A 25583-nucleotide genomic window follows, 5' to 3' on the forward strand; every position below is an offset into this window, starting at 1 on the left:
TTGGGCAATCCCTTTGAAAGTGATCTCAGGGGCCCCACATCTAAAGCAACCATTTCTGGGTCTGGTTCCTTCCTGCACTCTTAGCTGGACGCTTAAGGCTGTGGCTAAAGAGACAGTTTGGTGTTCCACGAAGCCAACACCCTGGCAGGCTTGAACTAGCTCAGCAATGCTACAGCCTGCTCCCTTTTCAGAAGGGCCTGTAAAGCTCTTTTACAGTCTGGGTTTGCATTTTTGTATGCCAGTTGCCTAAAAAGCATTTCTCTGGTCTCATTGTGCTCAGTCTGCCTGTTCAAAGCAGCTTGCAGCCGATCTAGGAAGTGAGAAAATGGTTCAGTAGAACCTTGTAACACTTTTGTAAATGACGGGTTGCTATCCCGGTCTGTGGTGGGTAATTTCCTCATGGCTCTCAGGGCTAGTTTTGCAATTAAATTGTACACCTTCCGGGGGTAGCCTGACTGGGCATCTAATGTGGTGAAATTCCTCTCCCCGATTAAGTGGTTAGTGGTTATGCTTGCTTGTGGGTCGTTAGCATACACAGCACAATTGTCCCGATAGTTAACCAGACACTATACTGAGTGTTAGTTAACACCAATTTCAGTAGCGTCTTCCAGTCACGTGGGGTGAAGACATATGTTGAACTCAGCGTCTCCAGATATGCGAACGTATTGGTTGAGGACACACCAGTCTCTCTTACCAATTGCCTCAGTTCCTTTGTCACCTCATATGGCAGAGGCTGGAACTGGGCGAAAAACGACTGGGCATGCATGGATAACCTGCAAATCTCCCACTCTGATTGCCTTCTCCCAACACTGTTCCCACCAGTCAACTGACTTTCCCCTGCTTGCCCCCTCACTCCCTCCCAGTGTAACCATCCCTGGTCCCTCCTCCTCGTCCTCCAATGCCTCCCCCCCGTGGCCCCAGTAAACCCAGTTCCCCGAGGCAGGGTGGTGGTGGATGATGGACGGGGCAGTGGGGAGGGGCCAGAAGAGACAGGTCAGTTTCCGGTCCGTTTAGCACTCAAGATGACTGCACCTGTGCTGGTGCATGTGGTCGCCAGTCATCCGCAGCATGGGGTGGCAAGTAGGCTTGGTTCCCCCACTCATCACTGCAATGGGGCCCCATACGCCAATCCCATGGGGTGGATTCCCGCGTTAAAAGCTCTGTTCCCTCCCTGCGACTCGTGCTCCCGTGGCTACCAGTGCCTGACCCATGGCCTGATTTCCTCCCTTCCTCAGCGAATCCCTTGGATCTCTATATATTCGGGTTATCTCTGGTGAGTTCCCCCCAGTTTGTGTATGGGATTTGGGTGGTGGCTAGCAGCCTGGTTGGGGGTCTGTGTGTTAGAGTGGGGTTAATGTCCCATTCGCTTATGGGCTCTGTGTAAGGCAGACATTATTGTTGTCCAGGCTGGAATGGCATTATTAGCTTGGTGGTCATGTGGCTTCCGATTTTGTCCCAGATCTCTATGTGTAAGGCTTCTACAAGCGGCAGCTCTGGTGCCACAGATCTAATCCATTGCACCAGGTCTGTTAATTCAGCCGTTGTTGTCTGTATGTGATAAGGTCTCAGTAGGAGAGCTAATGCTTCTGTATCCTGAGATATTTCCATAGAAACTATGTTTCCCATGAGGAATATTACCTCACTCTGGCCACTTTTCGCTCCACGTGTGTGTGGTCCTGTTTGGCTGCGGTTTTGGTTCCAGCTTGGCTGATCTTTCGTGGTTCCTTTTTCACTCTGGTGCTCCCTGCGGCAGCTGCTGCTCTCTGGGTCTCTGCTGCTGCTTCTCCGGCTGCTGCAGGTGACTGGGTCGCTCCTGGCGCGGCACTGAGGTCCGAGGGCAGCTCCGTCGGTGGTGAAGTCTTGGCGGCGCGGCGGCGTGCGGCAATTCCCGGTGGCAGCGTTCAGGTGACGCGGGGCTGCATTCGGCGGTGGCAGCAGTGGCAGTCTGTGCGGCTTCTCCGCTTGGTGGATTAGCATGGTGGTCCGGGTGGTGGTGGGATCCCGTGGCAACTGCTATGTGTCAGGCAGTGGCGTGGGCGAGGGGGCTCATGTGGTGCGCGGGAAGCGGTCGCTGCGGCGGTCCACAGCAGTGGCGGTCCGCATGGTCACGGCGCTTGGTGCTTGGCGCTTTGGCGACAGCGGTGGTGCGGGGCTCGTGGGGTCCCGCAGCGCACGGGGTGGGCGGCAACGACGGCTGCAGCGGTGGTGGCTGCAGCGGCAGCCCCTGCCACGGTGCTGGCTGCTTATGCTGCTGCTCACGGTTCCCGCTGCTCCGACCCCCACTCACGTGGTTGCCGGCTCCTGTCCACTTTTCACCTCAGCTGCTGTCCCAATCTCTCGGCTTCTATTCTTCTTTTTCTTCTTCTCTGTTTCCATGCACTTTTCCCTATCATTTTTCTGAGCTCGTTGCTAATCTGCATCTCTCAATACCAGCTGAGAACTGACACTTCTAAGACATCTAAATTTGTTTTGGTAAAAGATTCCCATGTTCTGTAACGAACACATTCAGAAATCTACTGATTCTCTTGCTACAAGGGTTTTTTAATTTGGGTCCTAATATAGGTTCTAGCCCCTGAGTCGGAAGCCACGTGTAGGGTTATTAATACAATAAATAAGAGCAGTCCGACTCCTAGCTGGGTTGCAGCCAAAAGAGCTTTATTTCAAATGGTAGTGCCTTTTTATCCCCTTGGGAACACATGACCAAGTAACCAATGGGAATATAGACTCCCGTGCATGTCCTGGACTTCTTCTCCCGGGATGCCTCACTCGCATCCTCTGGACTTGCCTCCTATATTGACCCAGTAAAGCAATTAGGGTTTATTTAAAAAAAAATGTGAAAAAGCTTAATGTCGATTGCTTGATAATTTCATACTGACTAACAAGCACTTCACACTGGATTTTTAAAAAACTAAGCAAGAAAAAAAAGGTAATTTCAGTGGTTTTTTTTTTCCTTATTTTCTGAGGAGCAAAAATAAGTATTGCCACTCTTCTGTCAGTTATTCTCTTATTCTTATGGCCTTCTCTATGTACAGGCACTTAAATTTTTGAAATTATGAATAAACACCAAGAAATAATTTCCTTTTTTTAATTTCCTCTCTACTTTTGCAACCTACAAAGGAACTGGGATGGTAACATTCTTTGTAGTTAGAGACTTATATTTTGTGGGTAAATAATTGGTAAGATTTTCTTCCTTGTTTGTATATGTTAACAAGCTCCATGTGTGCTTTGTTCTGAGTGGAAGTTTAGCCTTTATTGTTAATCTCACACTTTCGTGTATCTATTTTAAAAATAGAATTTCCCCAGAAAATTCAGTAATATTAATAACTGAAAACAGGAAAATCCAGACAGGATTTTTGAACTATATGCATTAACACATCCGTATTAATACATGCGTTTAATGCTTTCTGTGTATATACTTCCATATAGAATTTATAGAATATAGTTGCCTGTAAAGCAGAACAGAACACAAAACAGTATTGAAAACCTTTTTAGTTTTTCCTGACTTGCTTTAAATTGCTTTCTTATCACTTGGTAGTTAAGAATTCAAGAACTCGAAGAAGCTTTGAATTCAGAAAAGGGCAGCTCAGCAGAAGCTCTTTCAGTGTTACAAAATATGAAGAGAGATTTCAGAAAGTCAGCAAATGCACATGAGAGGGAACAAAACGTGTAAGTTTTCCTCTAAAGCCATTGTAAAATGGCAGTAGACAGCTTGAGTACCACTTATCGTTTACATTCCCTATAATTTCATTCAGTAGAAAACAACACAATCTAATGCAATTCGCCAAACCAAGACAAAGGTTTAGAACCTGGCAATCCATTAATAACAGGTCCATACCAGTAATCTTACAGGTCACTTGTCAAAGCAAAAATGCTGAAAATAATTATGATGGGGTTCGCCCTCTAGTGGTGTTTGGGAGAAGTGTAGGAAAACATATCTGGCAGGTTTAGAAGAGATGGGTTTTCTATATCCACTTGTATTATTATGAAAACATTGTTTTCCACTTCAGTGAGCTACTTGAATATCTAAGGATACTGTCAAGAAGTTATGTATCATTTATAGTGGTTAATATTTGTTTTCATCATTTGAATAAGTGTAGAAATCTTTATTTGGTAAAAAAAAAAAAAGAAAAGAAAAGGGGATCAAGTGTGAGAGAGCAGATGAAATTACTTGGGATGTCTTTCCTGCGCAGCACAATCTGCTGTGTCTGTGGTAACAGATGATTTTTGGAACTTGGGTAGATATAGGATGTGCAGTATTGAGTCTTCTGCATTGGCTGAATCAATTATATATTGGGGTGAGAAAACAGCACAATGAAGAATGGTGTTGGAAGACAGAGAACTGAGTAGGTGAAATAGAGGATAGTAGTTAGTGAAATTTAGGGAAAGAGGAAGTTTAAGAAGATTAAAAATGAGTGGTGCACAGTGAGGATATCAGAAGAGACTCAAGGTAATAGAAAATGTTAGAAAACACAGACTTGGCCTCACTTTCAGTCTAGGATTATATGGATCAGTATACTATTTATACTATTTATACTATTTATACTATCAACATACTATTTATGTTGACTTTCTCACACAAGGATTAGTGGAGAACAAAAGAAACTGGTTTTCCTACAAGGAAAGAAGTTTGTGGCCTGAATAATTCCAGATTCATGGTTATGTAGATGCTTTTAGTAGGATAGTTCAAACTGAGCTATCTAAGCACCTTAGAGCTCTTTATTAAAATTAGGCCAGAAGAAGTTTGCGTGTAGTATTGTGCATTTAGGTAAAACATTTAGAGTCACATAAAAAAATATAAAGCTTTTTTTTCCCCTCTCAAAGAAAAGGAAATAATTTTTATGATAAAAATTTGTGAAAATGTTTAAAATACACTATGGTAGTAATCTAAGGTGGTGCTTCAGGAAGACTGTGGTCTTCACAGCTGGGAAACTGAATTAGTGTATTTCAAGATTTCCTATGGTAATAAAATAAGATCAATTAGTTAAACTGTAATCTCACTCTGTCCAGTTTTTTTTGCAGCAACATAGGCAACTCTAAACTAATACCTAGTTATTTGGTTTTTCCTTGAACTGGAGATTGATTTGACATTTTATTAGGTTTTTGTTGTTTTGTTTTTAAAAAGCTCCTTTCTGTTCAAAACAGCCTTATTTGGAGGAATGACTGTTGGATCATGAATTTTACATAACAATCTAATCTGCACTTTATGAACTTTTAAAAAATGTTAATTGGATATGAGAATAATTTTTGTCTAATGTCCAAACACTACTTATCACTAATTACAATCATCTGTTGCTTTAGGCAATTACTCTTGGGAGCTTCTGCCAACTGAGTTTTTTCAAAGCAAATTATCTTCTCTGATTTCAGAGAATACAAACCCTACCATGAAAGTTAACACAGTTAAGTTCTGGTGGTTTTGTTAACAGAGCTTGAGGAAACAGAAGCAGCTTATCCTTACAGTTTTGTTAGTCTGGACACCCAAATTTCCAGAGGACAACAAAGATAGGTAGTGAATATCAAGATTTTTCTGAGATGGACACCAATATACTATGTTCCCTTGAGGGAATTATGTGGGGTACTGCCTCATCTGTTTCCTGTGCCCTTTTTGTTCTTTGAAACATAGAAGTATCAGTAACATTGGTGAATATCAGTGATTGTTTTCACTAGACACCTTCAGAAACAGTACAAGAGCCTTTGATTTATTTACCTTTGAAGGCTGTGGTCCTTGTACTCTAGAGAGGGTCAGGATCTTGGCTTTTTTTCCTAAGCCATAGTTTGGCATCCTAATTTATTTTCCCTTTTTCTAGAAGAGTCACATGAGTTCGTCTTTAAGCCTTTGTCTAATGAACCTCCAAAACGTCTTTGTTCTGAAAGGACTTGTTCCTTGACATTCCCAGGACTGAAATGAATTGCTCTATAGTTCCCTGGTTTCTTCTTTTGCCCTTTTCCAAATACAGGTGTGACATTTGCCTTTCCTAATTTGCCAGGGACCTGCCCCAATTTTTGTGACCTTCCACAATTATAACGGGAAACCTTGCTGTGCCATTGGCCAGATTTGTCAGAACCTTTGAGTGTAGGTGAGCTGGCCTCTTCAGTTTCTATGGGTTGAGCCCTTAGAAGTTATCCCAGACTCAATCCTCACCTATTGCTAGCAATGTTTCTCCTCTGTGAGCCCTTTTTCCTGATCATAGATGCTTGAGAGACCTTGTCAGAGAAGACTGAGACAAAAAAAGACATTGAGTTTGGTGACCTTCTTTCTGTCTGCTGTTGATAAATTAGCTGGTTTGTGTAGAAGCCAGTCCATTTCTGTTTATTATATGTAATTTAGAAACTGTATCCAAATAATCAGTTGAATTCATATGACTGGTAATCTAACACAAGGCCTGGTAACTGAGAAGAACACAACCACTTCTTGAAAAGTCTTTCTCAGAGGGAATATATGTTTCTTCATTTCATTAAAAAAGGCAAGCAACTTCAGAAGCCATATGATATGCTAACATGATATGTGCCATATCTATTGATTATTTTTTAAAAGTACACAGTACACTTGACAAAAGTAATTTTGATAAAAATGTTCTAATGTGGAAACTTTCCAGATTACAAAGGGAGCATTTCTCCTCAAGCAAGCAACTGAAAGAGATGACTGAGGAAAGGAAGGAAAACAGAGGTCTCTCTGGGAAACTAGACCTTACCAAAAGCAGCTCCAGCGTGTTACTGGAGGAAAGTAAAATGGTAAGACAAAAGGCCTGTGGCACTCACTGTTTAGGCTTTTTTATACTGTGAGAATAATCTGTATTTGCTGCGCTGTTTTATGTTACTTTCCTTTTTTTTTTTTTTGGTAAAACATGAATAAATATATCCAATAACTTGAAGAAGCTAATTTGAGAATGTATTTTAAGTGATATGCTGTGTATTTAACTGAAGAGTTATTTCAGGAAAACAGTTATTTTAAAAGTATGGATATGAGTAAGTTGTGTTCGCATCTTTAATCAAGAAAGCGTTTTGTAGATATGGATTATGATTTCTTGTGAAAAATGTTCTATCTTTCTACCCAAACTTTTTTGTCAAGTTTTATTAGATACCATTGTAGACTTACTTATTTCTACTTCACGTAACTTTTTTCCCCTTTCCCTTATTTTGGTGTGGATTTGGCACATTGGATATATTTTACTGGATTATTTTCTGATATCTCTCTCCTCTTATATGACCAGTTAGGACCTTCCCACTGTCTCTACCCAACTCAACATTGACACCCAGTTTTTCTATCCTATTGCATAGCAGCAGGAACAAAGGAAAGGTCTTAGCATATCTAGAAAATCTTCTCTCCTTTCATTGTGTGGTAGCATTTGCAGTATTTCTACACTTAGCAATGTAAACTTTGTTTGGGTACTGGCTTGCAAATTTCTCCTCCTTCTCTCGAACCTCTGGGTGTGGAAGGTAAATGTGGTCTGTTCCCTGCTGCTGACAGGCATTGTGATAATCATTGAGAGACCTGCAGAAGGTCTTCAGATTTGTTGATGTCTTCTGTGCAGCAGATGGAGTTATTCCATCCATTGTCTTAGTGTTATCCACTGCTCAGGAAGATTGGCAATTAATAAACTGAGGAAAAATAAAAAAAAAAAAATCCCCTTTTACCTCTGGGAGAATAACAGCTTCTTCCATGCAAATATTAATGTGTTAAAAAGACATTTGCTCTCCTAGTTAACCTAAAAAAGTCATTTTTTCAGGCACAAAAGAAATACAAAAAGATAAAAGCAACTGTCTGCCCTAACTACAGACAGCAATTGTTGTTATTCATGACTACAGAACATGATTCCAAGCTGAAAATTATCTGCTAGAAACCTTAAGCACTTGCTAGAAATTGCTGTGATACTGTTTTCCTTTTTGTTTTGTGTTCCTTAGTAAAATGTACGTTATACTTGACAAGAATGCAGGACAAAATTCTGTTCATGGTCAAGGTATCTAGTAGTGGAAACAGGATTAAATGGTATACTCAAAATTAGCATGTTACTGGAAGGTAAAAAACCGCCATAAAATAGTGTCTCTGTTAAAAGAACTGTCATTCACAGAGGGGATTGTTTTAATTGTTTTACTGGAACAATTTCAAACCACAGGACTGTCTTGAACATGTAATAAAAATAATAATTTTCTGAGGAGTTGTATTAGTGGTCCTCTATGAGATTAGATATTTCTTACCTTAGGTGGCTCTGTATTTTTCCTGAAGACTTTTGTAATCTTTTGGGAAGTAGGAGTGCCTATATGTAGTCTTGTTTACTCAGCTTGGACAGATTTTGTTTTTCTTCTCAAAATGAAAAAGCAGAAGACTGTAGCAGAACCTGAGTACAGATAACATTAAATATAATGTTACTGGCCTTCACTATACCCATGCTAAAACTGTGTGAAAATGTCAGTGTGTTCTCTTTCCTTAATTTCCCCCTCCTGCTTTCTTGATCTATTCACTATTTTCTTATATTTTATACTATTGTTAGACATCCCAAATAAGTCTTTTCCACTCTAGTTTGATAATCTTATGTTGGTTTCTCACTGTACTGTTATAAAACAATGGTTTACGGTCTTTGTTGTTGTTGTGTTGTATATATTTACTAAAGATATGAAGCCTGGAATTTCTGCTACATGCTATTGCTGATGAAGTTTATTTATAACTTACATCAATTTATTATACTACGGACTAAAATTAGTGTAAATGAATGAGACATGGCTTGTGGTATTTAACTAATGAAGTCGTAAGCCTATTTTGGCTAGTTATGTAGTCATATATAATCAAAGCAAAAGCATTTTTTAAAAGACTTTAGAGTGACAGCGTGTTTTGCTGCCAGGCCAGTCAGACAATTTTCTGCTTGCAGGTGTTGGAAGTGGGTACAGTTTGAATGTACCTGAAAGTATTAACATGAATGAATGAATTGCATCTACTGATAGCATGGAGGTTTTTCTCTGTAGCAGGTCATGGCTGTGACCCCTGCAGGACTGGGCTTTGTTTAAATACTTTATTTATATACTTTTTTTACAAAATGCTGTCTAATTAGAGAGTTTTCTTACTCTGGCTTCAATATGCATGGCTGCAAACATTAACAAGGAATTGAGGAATTCTGTAAAGGTTTGAGTATGAGCTTTGTGGGCTTTGTTTTCAGCCGCATGCAGCTCCTATTATACACCTAATGGATTTCTTTTGATTCTAACATTCCTCAGATACAACAGTTAATTTTTTCTGTTTGTTTCAGGAGGAGGTGCATGTTCTCCGTAGCTTATACCAGCATCTGGTAGAAAGCTGTGTGCTTACAAAGCAACCAGAAGTTCCTATAGACAGTTTGTCTTGGTCAGAGCTTTGTGTCCTCGTGTATGAAAATATTGATACCCTGGTCTTAGACTTCAGGAGGGCTCAAGACAAGGTAAGTGTCCTTAGGCATCAGCTACCTCTGCTAAATTCAGTGACATTTGTCCACACCACAGTCTCATTAAAAAAGAGTTATATTCATCTTCTTTCAAAAAGAATTTGGACGTTAATAATTGAATACCATTAATTATGGCTTGTCTGTATCTCAGTTTGATGACTGAAGTCTGTATGAAGTCTCTAAGCTCCACTTTCTGTGCCAGGCATGCTGATAGCACTATCCAGTATTAGCCACAGGAACTTAATTAAAAAAAATTAAATTAATCTTACTGATGAAACAATTCAAGGAACGTAGTAATTTACAGTCTTAAAGCAAGTCTTTATTTTTCCATAATTCAGAAGAAAAACACACTTACTCCAGGATTACTATCTTTAAATTATGTGTTTATGTTTCAGAGGTACTATTTGGAAGAATGCCAGTGTGCAGTTTTTTTGCTTAATTGTAAATTTTGGGTTATTGTGTCTGTATTCAGAAACACAATAGGAAATACCTACTTTTGTAAAACATGCCAGTATTTGTTTAAGGGAGAAGCTGCAGTTTTCTGAGTGATTTTAGTATGAATGAGCTTATGTGGCCTTTTCCTCCAGAAATCCCTGCATTTTTAGGACTTTAAATCAACTGGCTCCAGCGAGTAACATATGCCACTCTTTTTTTGGATTTCAGTTTGTGTTCTAGGTCCATCGATCAGCCCAGTCCTACAGTCTAATAGCATAATTTCAGGACTTAGTGCCCAGATATTTAGTTCCATAAGCATAGGAAGGGAAAAGCTCTTTCAGATATTTCTCATCCTCTGGAATTGTGACCACTCCTCTGGCCCGAGCATAGGACAGAGCTGTGGTTGCACTGAATTTTTTTAAATCTGCCCATCATTTAATAAATAGCCCAGCAGTCAAAAATTACTAAAGAGGGGTAGTATAAAATCTGGATTATGTAGATTTGATGCACATTTCTATTTCCCTTTTGAAGCAGAGGAGTAAAGGGAAGGGAGTAAATATTGTTGTTAGTGTTTGTAGGGCTTGTGTCTTATTGTTTCTTCTTTTTTAATTAAGTGTTGTTATTGAGAGTGATTATGAGGTCTTTGAAGCTCTTCACATGTACTTAGCAGCTTTTCTGGGATTTTTGGGCTGTGTTGTTACCTGTGTTGTACCTGCTTTCTTGAGAACAAAATCTTTCTCTTGCAGTTCTGTGTGATCGATCTGGAAAGTATCTTGTTGATATTTTCTAGTAACAAAGTGCAGGTGTGTGCATTTAGAGACCACTGTTAGCTTGATTTATTCCTACATTTAATTTGCATGGAAGTGGCAGTGCTAAACCACATAATGAATTCCTCCATGCTTGTTGAAACATCATAAATTAATGAGCTACTTGTGAAGAAAAACACTCCATATGCTGGAATTTCCTGAAGTTGTTTTAGTACTTAATTATAATCTGGAATGTCTTTGCTTTACAAGAAAACAAAACAAAAATATTAAGGACTGTTTTTTAGTTATTATTTGCAATCACCACAAACCTCTAAAGGACTGGTATACTTGGACTAATAATTTAACAGCACAAAATTTCATGCACTTTAAAAAAAAAAAAAGAAAGATGGGAAGCATCCAGTTCAGATTTCCGACAAAGAAAGCAACAAATGTCTGCAAGATGATATAAGGATGGGAAAACCGAAAGTAAATGAAATTCTTTATTCCAAAGTATGTTTCAGTTTTGTTGTAAGTTTCAACTAATTAATCTGTTGTGAAAGGATTTTACTTACTTTTAATAAATATATTGAAGAAATTAGAATTTAGACTTTATGCTGGAATAGTCTGTGCTTAACTTAATATGTACAGTTAAAGTAGAAAGGTGCTTAGAGATAAAATAATTCCTTCTTTTTAAATGCTTGTCACATAGATATCTCACCTGGAACACGTTTGCAAGGACAAAACTGATACTATGAGGGATCTTCAGCGGAGCCAAGAAGATGCTTTTCAAAATATAGCTGAACAGTTGAAAGCACAGGAACACTGTTGGCAGAAAGAAAAAAAGCATCTTGAACTGCAATATTCAAGTCTCCTTGCTGAAGCTCACGCAAGAGCAAAGGTATGGCACTGTAAACTTCTGATTTTTTTTTTCTTGTGAATACTTAATGGATTATTTCAGTAGTTTAAGTCCCTTATCAATTTAAGGTTGCTTAGGAATTTTAGTTTTTCTTTAAAGTAAAAAAAAACCCCAAAAACCTCATGCTACTATTAACTTCAGTTCTAATAAGAAATAAATGACTTTTTAAAAGCATTCTGAAAGGAATTTGGTCTACAGCCCTAATTCAGAAGCCTAATTTTGTCGATAGTTGCTAGTGATATTTTTTTTTGAGAATGTTGAAGCTATGAGGTTGAATTTGCTTATTTTAAGACTTGCATAGGGCAGCAGTTAGTTTTTCAGTGTCTGCTTTGCAAAGATTGTAGAGTAACAATAATGTGGTGTCTGGGGGTAAATGTAGGTATGTGCATTCTGACCCTAAGAGCCAATTAGCAGCTACAGTGGTAGATTTCAACAGTGTCAAAGGACTCTCTTTTACAGATACTACAATAAGCAGTGGTTCAAAAGTGTACAACTGTCATCACTGATTGTTAGACAAGTTATTTGCATTCTAAAATGTTTCCTGTTATTCTACAACCACTATTCACAGTCTTTACAGTCACATTCTTTACACCTGTTTAAATTAAAAATGTTGCGAAATAGGGGAAATAGTTATGCCTTGTTATTTGTGACTTACTACAACTTTACTTCATCAAAAAATGCTGTATTTGATACAGATTTGGGGGCTGGAAGTCTTTGCACACTGAAAAATGTATTTATGGAGTATTTAATCTGTCTAATTTTATGTTCCAGAGTCTTCCTTATTCTTCTCCTCTTGCTTACACTACCTTCGTTTCTGCTTTGTAGAGCAATGTTCTTTCTGAAATTGGAGCATGTAATTTCCTATTGTTAAGTTAACTCATAAAACTGTATTGTGGACAACCATATGCTGTTGGACCTTCTCTAAGCTATCACAGTACTAGTTGATTGTTGTCAGAAATCAGGAGTCCATTTGTTGTTGAAGACTGGAAATTTTCCTCACACTATTGATCTGGTTTCATACATGTGATTCTGTAACTGTTTACTAGAAGAAATACTTTTATCATCATTACTAATAATTTTTCTTACTTTAACGTGTTATTTGAATGTGGAAACATTATTTTCTTTTAGCTTTTGTCTAGGTGAAAATGATCAGGTTAACATTTTTTCTGGTTTTGTTTGTTTTGGTTTTTTTTTTCCCTGTTATCCCAGGAATACCAAGCAGCAGCACAGCAAAACAGGGAAAGAATGTATGCCCTTGAAAAAACCCAGGAGAAACTGGCCCATGAAAATATTTCTGTGAGAAATACATTAACAACTGTTCAGAGGGAGCGTTCATCTCTCCTGGCAGCCTGTGCACTGTTATCTGGTACCCTGTGTCCCCTCTACAGTCGACTATGTGCTATGACTTCCCAAAAAGACCTTCTCCAGGATCAGGTCAACTTTTACGAACTTCTGAACCAGAGGATTGAGACTATAGTTCATAGTTTCCCTGCTGAAGAGGAAAACAATCAAGATGAAGCCAGACGAAGACAAAGGAGAGCCAAAGACCTGGTTTATGTATTCCGAAGAGCTGTGATTGTAGTTTTGGCAGCTAATAGACTCAGAGCTGCAGCTCGGTCTTCTACTTCCCTCTTCACCTGGACAAATGGCTTGGAAGGAGGCAATGGGATTCAAGTTTGTGTGGGAGAATCTGAAGGCAGACGTAATGTGTCACATAAGCTAATTGTTTTCTTCTTTTGATAAAAGTTCTGTTAAATTACATGGCTAGCAAATAAGAAAGAGCAATATTATTATTACTAGAGTGTAAAGACATATTTAATGATCCTTTGACAAATATAATTTCTGGATTTATGATTTTTAGATTTCTTGAGCAATGCAATTTCACCTAGAAGTAAATACCTAGTCTGTTGAGTGTTGCAAATAAAGTTGCAACTACACACATGAACTCACACTTTTTGATATCCTTGATATTTGTGTTATGGATTTCAAAATTAGGTGCTACTGCATCTTTGCTGTGGTAAATATCTTGTAATGTTCCTAAGTCATTAACACCAACATGTTTGGTGGAAGAATATTTCCTCTTCTTTTAATAATAATTTCTAAATATTTATTTCCTACTAAAAAATATACAAAAATTGGTTTCTGATTCATGTAGAATATTAGTATGGGATTTCTAAATTTTCTTTGGAGATCATGTAGTCTGCTTGTCCATTTCTTTTACCAGACCAGTTTATGCTTCCCCCCACAAAGGGTAAGTGGTATCAAAAATGACTGGCAAACTAGAGATTCATCTACTTTTCTGTTTCAGTAGTTTTGAAAGCATGTTTAATACAGTCTAAATAGTCCTGACTAGTTTGTGGCTTATATGCTTAGTTTTGGTCAATTTCTGAAAGAGCTGGAGATAGTAGTGTGCCATATCTAAGTGATCCTGTTATATTGATAGTTGCAATTCTGTTTCACAGGTTATAGAGATGGAGCTGACTGCCTTGAAGCTCTTGGCTGGTTAACTAGCTCTAACCTCCATTCTGCAATAATCAGTTCCCTCTCTGAATTGCAGGATGTCCTTAGCAAACCAGGTACTTTTAAAAGTATATTCTTGTGATAGAAATATTAAAAAAAAACCAAAATCAAAACCAAAAAAACCCCAGGGTGATCACATAATTTCCAGTTTCAGGATTTTAGGTAAACTATTCTGGATTATATCTCTGAAGAGCTGTATTGCTAGAATAGATTAACTTTATTTCATTGGTGATATTTTATTAAGTGTACAGAGTCATGAAGGCAGAAGGCTGGAGAGTGCTTCTGGAGTTTATTTGCAGTGAGAACTGATATAAGCTCCCTTAGTTCATCTGCACTGTTGCCATCCCTGGTTCTTTGTTATCTTGTATTTTAAAGTCCTAGCATTTCTGTCACAGAGTAAAGGACATTGAAGGAGGGATACTTTATGTGAATAAAGGGAAGTAGCAGGACAGATAAGGTGACACATTTCCCAGAGGGCTAAAGAGTAAACTGGTACCAGAAGACTGCCACCTTATTTTGATTCAGTTGCAGATGCTTTCTTCTTTGATCATGTTGCTTTCAGTAACTTGAATTTATGTCCTCACAAAGCAAAGTTTGAACTGTGTTTCAGATTCAGCATTCTGTGTTTCAGGATATTTACAGGGTTCATACTGTATAATTGAAAAAGAATCACGTATTACACCAATAGACACTAAAAAACCTACTTGATGTTTCTTTCTTGTTGTTGTTTCTTAAAGATCCAAACTCCTGGCTTTCTGGAAACTCACTTATAAATGCAGCCAGGAGCTCCTTTTCAAAACTTATGGACAAGCTCTGCTTAATGCTGGGGACGGTTCCACTAAATTATCCCAGGTGCATCACTTACCTGGAGAAGGACTCCTTGATACAGAGGCTGGCTTGTGGACTTCTCAGAATAAATAACCAGGCCCTGGAAGCTGGATTGCATATGAGACTGCCCAGTGTGGTAAGCATATTTATAGTGCTACTTCATGGAAACAGAAGGGTCACAGAATAAGTGTTACAGTGAGTCTCTCTTTATAATATCATTAATTGTGTTTCAGATTGTTTGAATCCATTGCAATGGAATCAGAAGTTGATTTGTAACACCCAAAAGTGTTGGGCCATGAATAGACCTTTTTTTTTTACTGTGAAAGGATTTTTAGAAGAGGCTTAGTGTATGCAAGTAAAAGATTTTTTGAGGTTCCATCAGAACTGTATTTGCTTATAGGAACAAACTTGCTTTTGGTTTTAACTGTCAAGGTTCTTTTTCTTTAAAGTATTTCCTATTTTCTCATGTCTACCATGAGAAGGTAACCTTGTTCCCTTTAATTATAATGGAAGGATAAACTCTTTCTCTCATATTCTGTCTTTTATTGTGGGCCTTACGTGAAAACAGTACTTCCTTATAAACAGAATTTTCAGTAACCCTCAATAGGTGAAACAGGTTCACATTTTTGCACTTGTGAATGTCTTTTAGAGGCAGAGGACAAAAAGGCTTTGTCTTAATTTTCTTGGGTGTTAGCTGTGATTTATTTTATCACTAAAACAGCACATTTTATAGCACATTACTTTGTTTCTATTGCCAACAGAGAAATGTAACATCCTTGCAGCAGCTGGTGTTTGAATACACACGAAGACTTCATATGGCAGAGACAAAGTGCCGCTCGCTGGGCCTGCAACTTGAAGAATTCAAATGGAGTTTCAATGAGATGAAAAAGGATGCTGAAAAAGCCAGGAGCCTGCAAGAGCAATTAAATACATTACAGCATGTAAGCATATTTGATTTCAAGATTGTCTTGCTCATCAGAGAACTTCCCTTTTACACATTTTTTTGCTTTGTGTTCCTTTGAAAAACAAATATAAAATCTAGTCCTGATAGAATTTTCCAGAAAACTTGCCTTGTAAATGTCACTAAACTAGAAGTCAGATGTTTTTAGAATTATCTCCTTTCCACTGAAGTTTCTTTTTGATTTGTAGAAGGAGATATTCTGTGCAAATTACATGTTTGGTCTCCAGGAACCCAGGTTTTCTTCCATTTGTTGAAAATGTTGATGTGACTTACATAACCTGAAAGAATTTATAGATTTCACTTCAGCAGAGTAAAGTCAGTTGGAATGAGGGTGCTCAGTAAGTGTGTTTATGAGAAGTTCATAAAGTATAAATACAACCATTTAAACTCTGCATGGATATTGCTTACTGTTATGATAGACATTTTACTGTGTCTTTGACTGTGAGTTATATGCTGAGATAGTTAACACAAATTTTAGTGGAGCTGTTTCCTTGAGTGAGTAAGTTTATGGTAGGGGAAAAAATACCTCTTCTGCCTTCTCAGTGCACATATACACCAAATTCCCCTCAGTCTTAACTGTCATTGGTTCCTTTACTTAAATACCATGGGTTCATTAACCTGTAAAGACTACTGTCTGACGGGAATGAGAGGAGATAACAAAAAAGGTTCCTCAACTAGTTGAAGCCCTCAGATAGTGAGTAACAGATGAGGTGCTTGCAGAACTGATGCCATTGAGGAACTGTCACTTTGATCCCTGTCATACTTATGGAACTGTGCCTTCAGTCCTTCTTGGGAGGGAGGAAACCTGCCTTGCTTTATCATACTAGAGGTTCCCTAAGCACCTTTCCTCCCGTGCTTATTTTCTACAGGCTGAAATCAGAACTGAGCTCACATTTGAGCTTCCTGAGAAAGTGAATGGTTAAGGTTCCTTAGTCATGCTCTACAGGGGCACAGTGTAACTGAAACAGTTGTGTCCCAAAATAAGCAGTGTTTTCCATGGTTGTGTTGATCCTGATGCCTAGTTGGTAGACTTTCCAGTGTGCCCCAACCTAAACACTTCCAGGCAGAGAATATTTACTAGATGATGTTGCACCCGTTCTCCTTCCTGTTCCTAGCTGGGAAAATGATTTTTCTTTTTTTCTCAAATGAAGAAGGCTATATGTTATCATCGTCAGTTTTGTTCTTAATGAGTTTTATTACTGTACAATTCTGGGATAGTTAGGTGAAATTGTCTCATTTTAGATTGTCAATTCAAATTTATATTGTCATTCAAATGCAGATGATTTTACTTGAAGAACTGGAGGGGAGGGGAGAAAAAGTCCAAGAAAATGTTCACAAGGGTTAACAAGATATGCACTAAAATGTTGGATATTGATCTGTATATATTTCCTTCTAAAAACTGATATTTTGCAAGCTAGAGTGCTAATTTGGATAGAATAAGGAATACCTAGTCTTAACAGTACCCTGCATGCTCTTTAGAAAAAATACTGTTAATAAGCTAGTCTGAGGTTTTATTGTTCAGTAACCTGTCTTCATGTTAAAAAACCTAACTATTAATCTTTAGCATGCATTTGTTTTAGAATTTGATAGGTTTGCAAGTGGAACTTAGAAATTCAGGCAGGTAAACTAGTGAATATAGTTATCAATACAATCAAATACAATTTATTTCTCTTTTCAGAGAATGACCACCCAAGACAATATACATGAAGAATTAAGTAATGCGTTACAGCGTGAGCACAAGGCAAGACTGCTTTTAATTAAACAGGAGCAACAGCTAAATGAGTTAAACAATAGACTACAAATACTCTCCAGCGAAACAGCAGATAAAGGCCAGGACCTAAATCTATCCATAAGGGTAAGATTATTCTTCTGGAATAGTTATCAGAAATTTACCTCTCGTTAATATTGCATGTCTTGTGCAAATAAAATTACAGGAGAACATGTGCATTTACTGCTGAATCAGAATTTTTGGGTACTCAGAAAAGATTTTAAACTACTTTCCCCCTCCCCCCCCTTTGAGCTCTAGGTGTTGTTTTTAAACTTGTAGGAAAAGACTTTAATGAACTTTTTTTTCTCTCTCGCAGCTTACCAAAACTCCACTTTATTCATGCCTTTGTTAATGACAGGCAGAAAGGGTCTCTGCCTGTGCCCTGGCATTCCAACTGACAGACCCTTTTCTCTTAGCTAATCGGGTTTTGTGGCTCAGAATGCTGGTTTAGTTTGTTTGTTTGGGAGTGGGGTGTCTTTTTTTGTTTGTTTAAGGGGTTTTTTTTTGTTTGTTTTTGTAGCTCTTATTTTGCAGTACAGTGGAACAATCTAATCTTTAATAATCAATCTTGATCTTGTAAAACAGTGTTCTTACAAATTCTTGCTTTGAATTCTTTATTCAGTTTATTCAGAGGGGGAAAAATATAATAGCTACTTTTGGTTTTGATAGCTTATTTTTAAACTTATTCATGCTTAGCAGCTATCAATAAGGAGGTATTTTGGTATTCATGTACTTTCATAAAGTAGGGTTGTTAAAGCAGTAATACTTAATTTCTTCACTTTATCAGTTCAAATTTTAATCTTGCATATTTTTATCTTTTTAATGGCTTATACCATAGAAACATCCAAGGTAGCTCATCACTGTCAAGGTCAACTGAGACTAAGTAACTATTTTATGCTACTGTTTTTTATTAGATGTGGTAAATCAGTAGCTCTGATTGGTCTGTGTTCGAAAAGATACTTTTACACAAACGCTAAATGGTTATCAATGCCAGACAGAAATTTTACTCCTGTTACAAGCTAGTCTTAATGCAGTAATTTTTTTTCTTCCTAATGATGGTCATTGTGTGTATAGTTACTTTCTTTTAGAGATATTAGTACCTGTAATAAAACCAATCTATTTTTAAATTTATGAAGTAAGTCATATAAATTGTTAATGAGTTGCATTTCAAGTGCAATATACGTTAAATCATGTAGCTGCCACTGATATACCCCAAAATAGTCTTCAATACATGTTTTAGAAGAAGATACCCTCCGTTTTGGGCTTGTTTACTGTGCTAATTTTAGTGAAGCTGCCACTGATTTACAACGTCATAAGTCAGAAAAGAATCTCATCCAAATGCTTTGATAACACTCATGGAAAAATGTTTTCTGATATGAAGGTTTGGCATGTTTATTTTCACTATCTATTTCATTAAAATCATTATATGCACATTCTGTGTTCCGAAAACGTAGTGTCCTTTGCTAAAGACACACATCTAAATTCATTAAATTCAGGTGGAGTTTGGGATTTCTAGGCTTGTTAGAAATGAGTGTTTTCCCTGAGCAGCCTCCCTATTCATGGGTGGATTTCAGGTGAAGGTGATAGACAATTTTGTGCCTTCTGTTCCTTCTTCTTGCATTTATAGCCGCATAATGTCCCTGAAAAAATAATTTCCATTATTTATATGTTTTCTTTTATTAATATTATTGCACACACTTTAAAAGTTTTGTTTAGTTTTACTTTGAAGCTGAGTGACGTGAATATAGGATGTCTGTTCTGGAAGAGGTGTTATTACGTTGAATTATTCAAGAACAGCTAGTATGTTTGAATTACTAAGCTCTTTAACTCAAAAGTACGTACAACTCAATGGCTTCATAAAGCATTTTTAATCATACCTTGCTAAACATTTTGACCTAATGCAAATGAAAAATGCATTCTTTTCTTGTTGATTAGAATAGATATTCTCATGAGAACAAATGCTTGCTTTGTAGCAAAGTGATGTTAAACTTAGCTTAAATCTTTGAGGCACTGCAATTCAGCCTAAACCACTAGAGGTGAAATGCCTGTGGCACTTAAACTTACTTGGATATCTGAGATCTATGTTTTAGACTATTATCTAGAAATTACAGACGTTGTGACAGCAAGTGGCATTATGTAAGTGACTACAATCACTTTGTTTGCTAAAGCATATTTGTACATAGGCAATATAGTAAAAATGGAGGGTTCTGAGTCAGTAATGGTTTTATGAATTCTCAAGCAAAAACTTAGTACGCAATGGTCCAAATCTACCTCACAGCCAGTTAGTTTTCCACTTTGGTTAACTGGCAGTGGCATAAACTGAAGTTAATTATTTGAGCTGACAAGTAATTCTGCTTTCTATCTGCTTTCAGAGTCTCCCAGAGACAGCAATGGATATGAGAAGAAAAGACCGAGTTCTGAACCACCAAAAGAGGCTTCTTACCCAAATGGAGCAGGACAGGCGTCGACTGCAAGAGAGTGTCCAAAATGCAGAGCGTGCCCTGCTTACAGCAGAGAAGTAAGTTCTGGGACCTTGGAGACATCCCTTAAACCAGACAAAACATCAGTTCCTACTTTCATGTGCAGGGTTTTAGCCTTGGCTAATGTGATGCTAGAAGACAAAAGCACATCTGCCTCTCTTTGAAATTCGGAGATTGTCTTCTAAAAAGAAAACTATTAGCTCAAAATACTAGATGATATGTTTTCTGTAGTTATCCTATAATAGTCTCCAGATTCTGAGTGCTGAAGTGGTATGGGCATTTGTTTACAGTTATCCTAAGGATTTGAAAACATCTCTTTGGCGAATCCTTAGCACTCTGTTCATTTAAGAAATCATTATTCTTTCTATTTCCACATAGTCTTTTTATAGAGAGATGCAGTTTATTAATAATAAGTACAGAAGCATCAGCTGGGTGACAGGTTTTAGCTGCCAAAGGGGCTGAAACCCATTTTGGACCTAGTCTTATCCCCAGTAGAAGCATTTTTCATATGGAAATTTGCCAAATAGTGGTACACGAACTATTTTTAGGGTTTGCATGGGAGATATAAAAAGGAGAGATAAAATTGTAAGAGTTTGAGTTATCAAGAATTATTTTATAAGACATGACAGTTATAAAGTAGCAGAAAATTAATTTCTACATCAGTAGAACTTTAGTTTTATAAACTACTCACTTGTTTTTGCTTTTCTTTTTCTTGTAATAGTAACAGAGAATTGATCATTACTCATATGAAAGCTGTGGAAACCACGCTTCAGATGGTAAGAATTTGAAGGGTTCCCTCTGATTTGTGTTTCCAAAGACATCAGAGTTTTACAACCGCTTATCCTCAGGGAAGGAGGGGAGTAGAAATTGTTTTAGAACAAATTCCTTTCCTTAGGGGTGAAGTTACCCTCTTCAACTTCTTTAATCTTAAAAAAAATGCAGTGAAATAAAATGTAATTTTGTAGCACACAAACTTCTTATTTTGAATATAAAAGTTACTACAAAATTCACTTTCCCTCAATCACTGACTACTGTTTCTGGTTGCCAAGGGTTGACTATGGAACATCCAAAAAACTGGCAACTGCTGTTGAGTTAACTCTCTACTGGGTGAGGTGGAGGTCATTTGCTGAGGTCACATACATGGTGGCCATAAAATATTTGACTTTGTGTGTACTACTTAAACCTTTGATACATGATAAACAGAATAAGGAGAAGACAGTAAGTAATAACCTGTGGTCAGAAACTTAATTGATGTTTTTAAAACCCTTTTTAAATTGAGTAATAATATTAAGTTGTCTCTTTCACTTGTAATATTTTTCCCAGGTATAGGATTATTTGAAGGTCCAGCGAAGCTGTATACATTAATTATTTGGGAGAAAGGTGGCTTTTTGGTTTGTTTTGGTTTTGGGTTTTTGTTCTTTGTTTGTTTGTTTGGTTGGTTGTTTTTTAACAGTAGCTCTAATGACTGATTGCGTTATAACTATTTTTAATCCAGAGCAGCATAGAGGGGGGGGAAAGTGGTTTTTTATTACCTTAGAGTGTTAATTTCCACTACATTTTTAATTCCTAGCAACGTGGGAATCTATTCCTTATTTTAGATTCTGTGTTCACCAAAACTGTTGTTAATTTAATTTTCAGATATCTTTTTCAAGTCTCTCTTTCTTTTAACGTTCACAGAAAGTGATAGAACCTAAAATATGTGTTTTAGCTGTAGCAAAATATGCTGACAGATAATTTGCTTCATGCCACCATCATCTTCATACAGCTTCTCTTAAGCTTCTGAGGTGGATGTCATGCAGAAACTTCTGTGTTTTTACAGTAACATGTACAGGCTGTGTCCTTGGCCTTCTCATTTGAGACTGGGGAAAGATCCTTTTCTTTGTAGTGTTTTTTCCCAGCACTCTGAATTAGAGATTTATTTCCAATGAAAAATCAAATAGTCCTAAATTTATTCTTGGATTGGAGGTTCAGTCATCCATGCAAGTCCACTCAAATGGCTCAAGTGGACCAGTTCATCCCTGTTAATTTTCTGAAGGAGAATCAACATCAATACTGGGATTTTTTTCTTTTTAGGTCAGAGAGCAGGCCTTGGTGCCAAGTGGTGCAGCAGCTACAGCTGAGTTCTGCCTGGAGCTACCCAGACTGCAAATAGATGCCCTTCCAGATGAAGAACTCTGGGGCAGGCCAGAGGCTATAGCATTCCAGGTTAGAGTTTAAAACAATCCTGTTTCTTTCTTTATTTTTATTTTCATTTTCTTTTTTTTTGCATCTGAGATAGAACAAGCAGCTAGACTGCTCTGAATGTGTGGAGAGCAAAAAGCTTCAAAACTATTGCAGTCAGCAGTTGAAAGACAAAGAATTTCCATATATACTCTTGCACATGCTATTTCAGAGCTAATGGGAAGTACTAATTTTGCGGGTGTTAAATAACTGATAGGAATATGACCATGGAGAAATGCACGTATACCTGAAAATTAATATACCTCTATCCCACTCCCTTTCTTCCTCTTCATATGAGCAAGACAAATTTAAAAAAACCCGCTTGTGGTTACTGAGGAGGTAGGCAAACAGCATCAATGGTTCACAGTCCTGTCACTGTGAAGTCCCTTCTCTCCCTGTCCCTTTTCTCCCTCTCCTCATCTCTGGTTACATTGTGCCTGTTTGGTAACTTTCTCAGAACATTATAGAGATTTTATTATAAAATTTGCCTTTTATAACTAGGAGTCAGCTAATTGATTTTAATTTCACTGTATGCAAAACTATATCCTGTGATGTTGAATGAGGTAAGAAGTTAATAATCACTTTAGGGACACTTCTTATTAAAAGGAGTGGAATTGTTTGCGGACATGTCCTCTAGAATTGCTATAATCAATCTGTGACAAGCACATATGATCTGCAAGGATCCTCTTTTAGGACTAGCACCATAGCACTGAAACATTTTGGATGATTTTTCTGATGAGAAAAGATGTATGATGGTGTTAATTTGCTACTGCTGTTTCCTACACTTCACAATGACAAAACCTGATTGATTTCAGCTATGTTAACTTTTATTCTGAAAAGCAGTAGTGTGTTTGAGAAAGAGAAACAGCAAAAAAGGTTTGTAAATGCCTCTTTGAGGTACTAAATTTATTTTTGTCTATACTACAGATTTACATTCAAAAGGACAATTTCATATTATCTGAAGAGAAAACTATAACTTATAAAATGTGATCAGCTACTTTTAAGGAAGACTAATATTTTCAACTACTTATGGTAGACATAAAGTTTCCAGTACTGCCTAATCATTGGTACTCTGTCATGCTGCTGATTTTATTATCAATCTAATCAATATTACAACTGGGACATTCTTCCAGTATATACATAAAAACAATTATATTTCCCAAGCTGTATTGTAATCAGATTATTTTGTCTGGCTTATAAACCTTGTTCAATTTCTCCAATTAACAAAAAATTCTCTTCCCTAATGAATTTGGAAGCGTGTTATTTGGCATTTAGATATAGCTTGCTTGTCACTGATGATTTATTTTACTTTTCAAAGGACGTGATTCGAAGTTTTATGGACATCTACCAACTTGCAGCTAGTAGAATTGAAACATTACTGAGAGAATCTCCTCAGCTTCACACTGCAGCCCAAAGATCCAGACAACAAACATTCACCTTTCGTGAAAGTTATGGTAAATCACTTCTCAAGCAATTTTTGTCATTTCGATGTAGTTTCCTAGCCAGCATCTCCCTTCAAGCTGCATAGTTTCTGTAGGCAAATACAATAATACTTAATCATAAACATAATGGAGCAGTAAAACTAGTGTCAACAGAAACCGCCTGAGACTTTTTTCAAAAGAGAAAGACACTCAGTCCATTGGTGTCATGTTAAGTGCCAGAGAGTGTCTTTCATGGGCCAAAGCCATAACATATTTCATGTGTTAGGACATGACTGGGGGAATGCTTCCCAGATATTGCAAGAGCAGATTTGGATGCAGGCTGGATGAAAACTCTGCTTGGCTTTCTCACTACCTCATCTAGCCTTTTCTATACAAAATTTTTTGGATACTCAGTATCTAGGTATGTATACTTTTAGCTTGTTAGGCTATTGTAACACATTTGGAAATTATAGTAATTTGATTTAAATGTTGCCTACAAGGCAAAAGGTTCTGCTAATAGGATGCAAGTGTAATTAAAGTGCAGAACCAGATGTAGCCAGCTCTCAGTGAGTGGAACCTCCATATCTATGGTTTCACAGTGGCCCCGGGTTTGAAAGTTTATGTTAAAGTTACTAATATAGCTGCGCTCGAGAAAAAAAGCAAGACAGTTGAGCTGTTGAAACAGAGATGGCAACATCCTGAGGTGAAAAGTCACATAAGAAGAGTTGGTAGTCTGAATTTTAGGGCAGTCTTCCACTGGCAGGTGGTAGAAACACAAGACTTCTGGGGTGTGGTAGTCAGAGAATTGCATTCTGCAGCAGTACAGCTGTGTAAACATCCCCAAAAGAAGGATCTTGCTGTGAGCAAGTAACGATGTGGTTTTTCAATAATGCTGTTCCTTAATTTCTGTGAATTCCTGTTGGAATAATCTGGAAGTCATAGGCGCACCATCTTCTAACAGACTGACATTTGAAGAGTATTAAGTATTTGATTTCAATTGATGGTAAAATAAATCAAAAAGTAAATGAGTACCTTCCGTGGTTAGCATGGCAAATGTTTCCTAGTGACAGTGATAGGGAGACTGTAAAATAAGTTTGTTTACTTGATTAAAATGACTCATGCCCTAGAAATTATAATGATAAGGGTTAAAAGTTCTCTCTAAGTATTTGTAGCTCTTCAAATAAAGTATGCTATTGTTTTCTAACACTTCCTGGTGCAGAATACTTGATAAAAGGTCCTTGTTTCTATCTATTAGAGATTAATGTATGTGGTCAGGTGCCACGTATTTTAAATAAGTGCTTCAAACAAGAAGGATACACTTGCAAGTACTTCACATACATACCTTTTGTGAAAGGTATTTAACAGTAAATATAGATTCCCTTTTGATTTTTTTTTTTATTCTTTATTCTATTCCAGAAAGCAGGAAAGAGTCTAAACATCCAAGTAGCTTCAAGCTAGATAGTCAGGCTGACCAGACTCATGTCCCAGAGTTTTGGCTATTGCCAGCAGAAGCTGAAATGTCCTCCAGCATGACACAACAAAGAGCCAGTACTCAGTCTCCAATGCATGTGTCCTCGAGTGTGATACCGGACAGACCCAGTACCGGGTCTTCAATGTCCGCTGGTGGGATACTGGACAGAACCAGAACTCGTTCTCCAATGCACATGTCCTCCAGTGGGATACTGGACAGAGCCAGTACTGGACCTTCAATCCATGTGTCTCCTGGTGAGATACCAGACAGAGCTGGAACCGGGTCTTCAACCCACGTGTCTGCTGATGTGATACCAGACAGAAGCAGTATTCTATTTCCAACCCAAATGTCCTCCAGTGAGATACCAGACAGAAGCAGTACTGGACCTTCAATCCATATGTCTGATGATG

General features: G+C 37.7%; 1 protein-coding gene across 4 annotated transcripts in view; it reads left to right on the forward strand.

Moving 5' to 3' along the window:
* The window catches only part of LOC108501595 (coiled-coil domain-containing protein 171-like), a 46570-nt gene that overhangs the window by 18486 nt on the left and 2501 nt on the right, over positions 1 to 25583 (forward strand). For 3 of the 4 annotated variants that reach the window (XM_017823653.1, XM_017823652.1, XM_017823655.1), the window contains 15 exons: positions 3536 to 3666; positions 6594 to 6729; positions 9237 to 9404; positions 11298 to 11486; positions 12714 to 13206; positions 13967 to 14080; positions 14762 to 14988; positions 15614 to 15793; positions 17492 to 17668; positions 19954 to 20099; positions 20783 to 20837; positions 22135 to 22266; positions 23600 to 23735; positions 25119 to 25266; positions 25465 to 25575. In XM_017823653.1, the coding sequence (XP_017679142.1) occupies positions 3536 to 3666; positions 6594 to 6729; positions 9237 to 9404; positions 11298 to 11486; positions 12714 to 13206; positions 13967 to 14080; positions 14762 to 14988; positions 15614 to 15793; positions 17492 to 17668; positions 19954 to 20099; positions 20783 to 20837; positions 22135 to 22266; positions 23600 to 23735; positions 25119 to 25266; positions 25465 to 25575 (2543 nt within the window). The remainder of the gene's footprint in view (positions 1 to 3535; positions 3667 to 6593; positions 6730 to 9236; positions 9405 to 11297; positions 11487 to 12713; positions 13207 to 13966; positions 14081 to 14761; positions 14989 to 15613; positions 15794 to 17491; positions 17669 to 19953; positions 20100 to 20782; positions 20838 to 22134; positions 22267 to 23599; positions 23736 to 25118; positions 25267 to 25464; positions 25576 to 25583) is intronic. The other variant, XM_017823654.1, reaches the window with a different exon arrangement.

The sequence above is a fragment of the Lepidothrix coronata genome, unplaced genomic scaffold (assembly GCF_001604755.1).
Source record: "Lepidothrix coronata isolate B3197 unplaced genomic scaffold, Lepidothrix_coronata-1.0 Scaffold104, whole genome shotgun sequence".
Taxonomy (NCBI): Eukaryota; Metazoa; Chordata; class Aves; order Passeriformes; family Pipridae; genus Lepidothrix; species Lepidothrix coronata.